This window comes from Propithecus coquereli, unplaced genomic scaffold (assembly GCF_000956105.1).
Source record: "Propithecus coquereli isolate 6110/MARCELLA unplaced genomic scaffold, Pcoq_1.0 Scaffold2, whole genome shotgun sequence".
Classification (NCBI taxonomy): domain Eukaryota; kingdom Metazoa; phylum Chordata; class Mammalia; order Primates; family Indriidae; genus Propithecus; species Propithecus coquereli.
The window spans coordinates 3,855,993-3,858,233 of NW_012144966.1; the positions used below are offsets into that span (position 1 = coordinate 3,855,993).

A 2,241-nucleotide genomic window follows, 5' to 3' on the forward strand; every position below is an offset into this window, starting at 1 on the left:
AGATTTTAGGTTTATACTCCCAAAAGGCTATAGAATTAAATTTAAAACTATATTTTAAAAGCAGTGAATAATTTTAGAATTATTAATAACATTCATGTATGGAAAAGAGAAGTAATGAAATATGCCAATTCAGCACTGTTGATCACTGCAACATTTACTTTTTAAAGATTACTCTTTTCCCCTAAGAGTTGGCTTGGAGCCTAATGGGATGGTTCATTTTTCTCCAGGACATTAGGTAAAGGCCATTCCTATCAGCGATGTTGGACTTGATCTGATGTGGCAAGTCCTACCTTCTTGGAAGTAATGTATGCCTCTGGAACTAATGGAAAAAGTTGGCATGAGAATTAGAGCAACTATTCTTATCTCTATAAATATCACAATTAATCACTTAATGTAAAGTGTCCTCACGGAAAGCATTTGTTCAGGATGCCATTCTGCTTTTTAAATGTTACTTTTCTTGCTCTCACATAAAAGAGAGATTATATCATTTAAAACTTACTCAAGATTTATTCTTAGATCTGCAGCTTTGTTTAAGAGCTTTTCCAGAGGCAAAATGGTATTTCCTTTCTCTAAAAGAAAGAAAAAGGGGGTGGAGGGAGTTTCCCTTGAATATTTGGAATACTTGCATAAAACAGCAGAGTGTGTGGCAGATCAACTAGTATATGTTTTAAAAGAAAACATAAATTTCTTATTTTAAAAGACCTAATGGATTCTTTATTAATACAATCAATTGGTTAGGGAAACATAAAGAATAAAGTGACTTTTAAGTGTATTTAATGTATGTTTTTTTTAAAAAAAGACTTCTTATTGGTAATAAAAACCATTGATGATAAGCATGTGCTGAGCTAAACCATACCAAGATGTCTGGAGACAATAAGTTGGAGGAAGCGTGGTGTATATTAAAGACAGAAGAGTTAATTCCATTATTATGGTGAATTATAGTTTAAATTGGTACATTTGTATAAAACTGTAATCTGAGACATACTTTGTTTTTTATACAGATGACAATTTTTGGGGTTCTGTTTAAATTCTGGCCTCAGTTTTGTGAGTTTAGGAAGAACTTAACTGATGAAAAAATTATGAGTGTTTTAGAGAGAAGACAAGACTATAATAAGCAGAAAAAGAAATTGGTGATCACAGAAGATGAAAAATTGGGAAAGGTAAGAAGACTCATTTTGGGTTTAATCATACTTTTAAAAGGTATGTGATATGTGTGAATTGTAGAAGAATTTGTGCTGAGGCTATGTACAAAGAAGTTATAGAATACAGATTTTAGTGGCTTTTTAACCTTTAGTCAGAGGTTTCAGACTTGTTTTTGAATTCCTCAAAATTCATCTTTAATGTCATCCCTTCTATGTGAAATTTTCCTTGACTCTCCTAGGCACTGCACGCAGCTTGCACCCACTGCAGTGATGTTTCCCCTCTCGTAGAGCACGCTTTATATTGTCCCATGATTAAGCTTTTGTATGTCATCTTCACTGGACTAAGGTCCTCAAAATTAGCATCTGCCTTATTCATCCATGTTTCATAAGCACTTATACTAGTGTCTAGCACATGCTCAATTATTAATCATTGTTTATTGAATAAATCAGGGAATGAATGAATGAACAAGTATGTGCTAGAGGGCAGCATTTTCAATATTAAAATTGTAGAATGATACATTGACTGTGAAATTGAGTTGCAAATTGGCCAGCCTGCCTATTTGTCTGTTAGTTTGTCCATTCATTCATCCATTTGTCTCTTTCTCCTGATATTTATCTGTTTTATTTTCATTGAGAAGGGGTAATTGCTCCCAAGTAATATATTTCTTCTTATTTATAAGCATATGCCTCTTGTATATTTTTTTTAAAGAAATGTAAAAGATACCAAAAGATAGAAAAGTAACTAATGAACACTCATATTCATACAGGTCAAAATAACATTTTGCCTCATTTGCTTTTTTTTCCCCTGTGAGAAATAAAATATTGCAAATAGAGTAAAATCTCTTAACCCCATCCCTGGAGTTCTGCTACCCTCCCCATACCTAAGAGCAATCATTAAGTTTGGGATATATGCTTCCAGCTCTTTTTAAAGATAGTTTGTTATGCATGTGTATGTATTTGGCCAGTAAATGTAAATGAAAATTTCTTAAAAGCCTGCATGTCATCAAATAAAGTATCTCTAGATTTTAGGTTTATACTCCCAAAAGGCTATAGAATTAAATTTAAAACTATATTTTAAAAGCAGTGAATAATTTTAGAA

At 32.2% G+C, this 2,241-nt stretch overlaps 1 protein-coding gene across 1 annotated transcript in view; it reads left to right on the plus strand.

Moving 5' to 3' along the window:
• Window positions 1–2,241, plus strand: part of RGS22 (regulator of G-protein signaling 22) — a 137,429-nt gene that overhangs the window by 127,485 nt on the left and 7,703 nt on the right. The window contains exon 21 of the mRNA XM_012643528.1: window positions 1,002–1,160. Within this exon, the coding sequence (XP_012498982.1) occupies window positions 1,002–1,160 (159 nt within the window). The remainder of the gene's footprint in view (window positions 1–1,001; window positions 1,161–2,241) is intronic.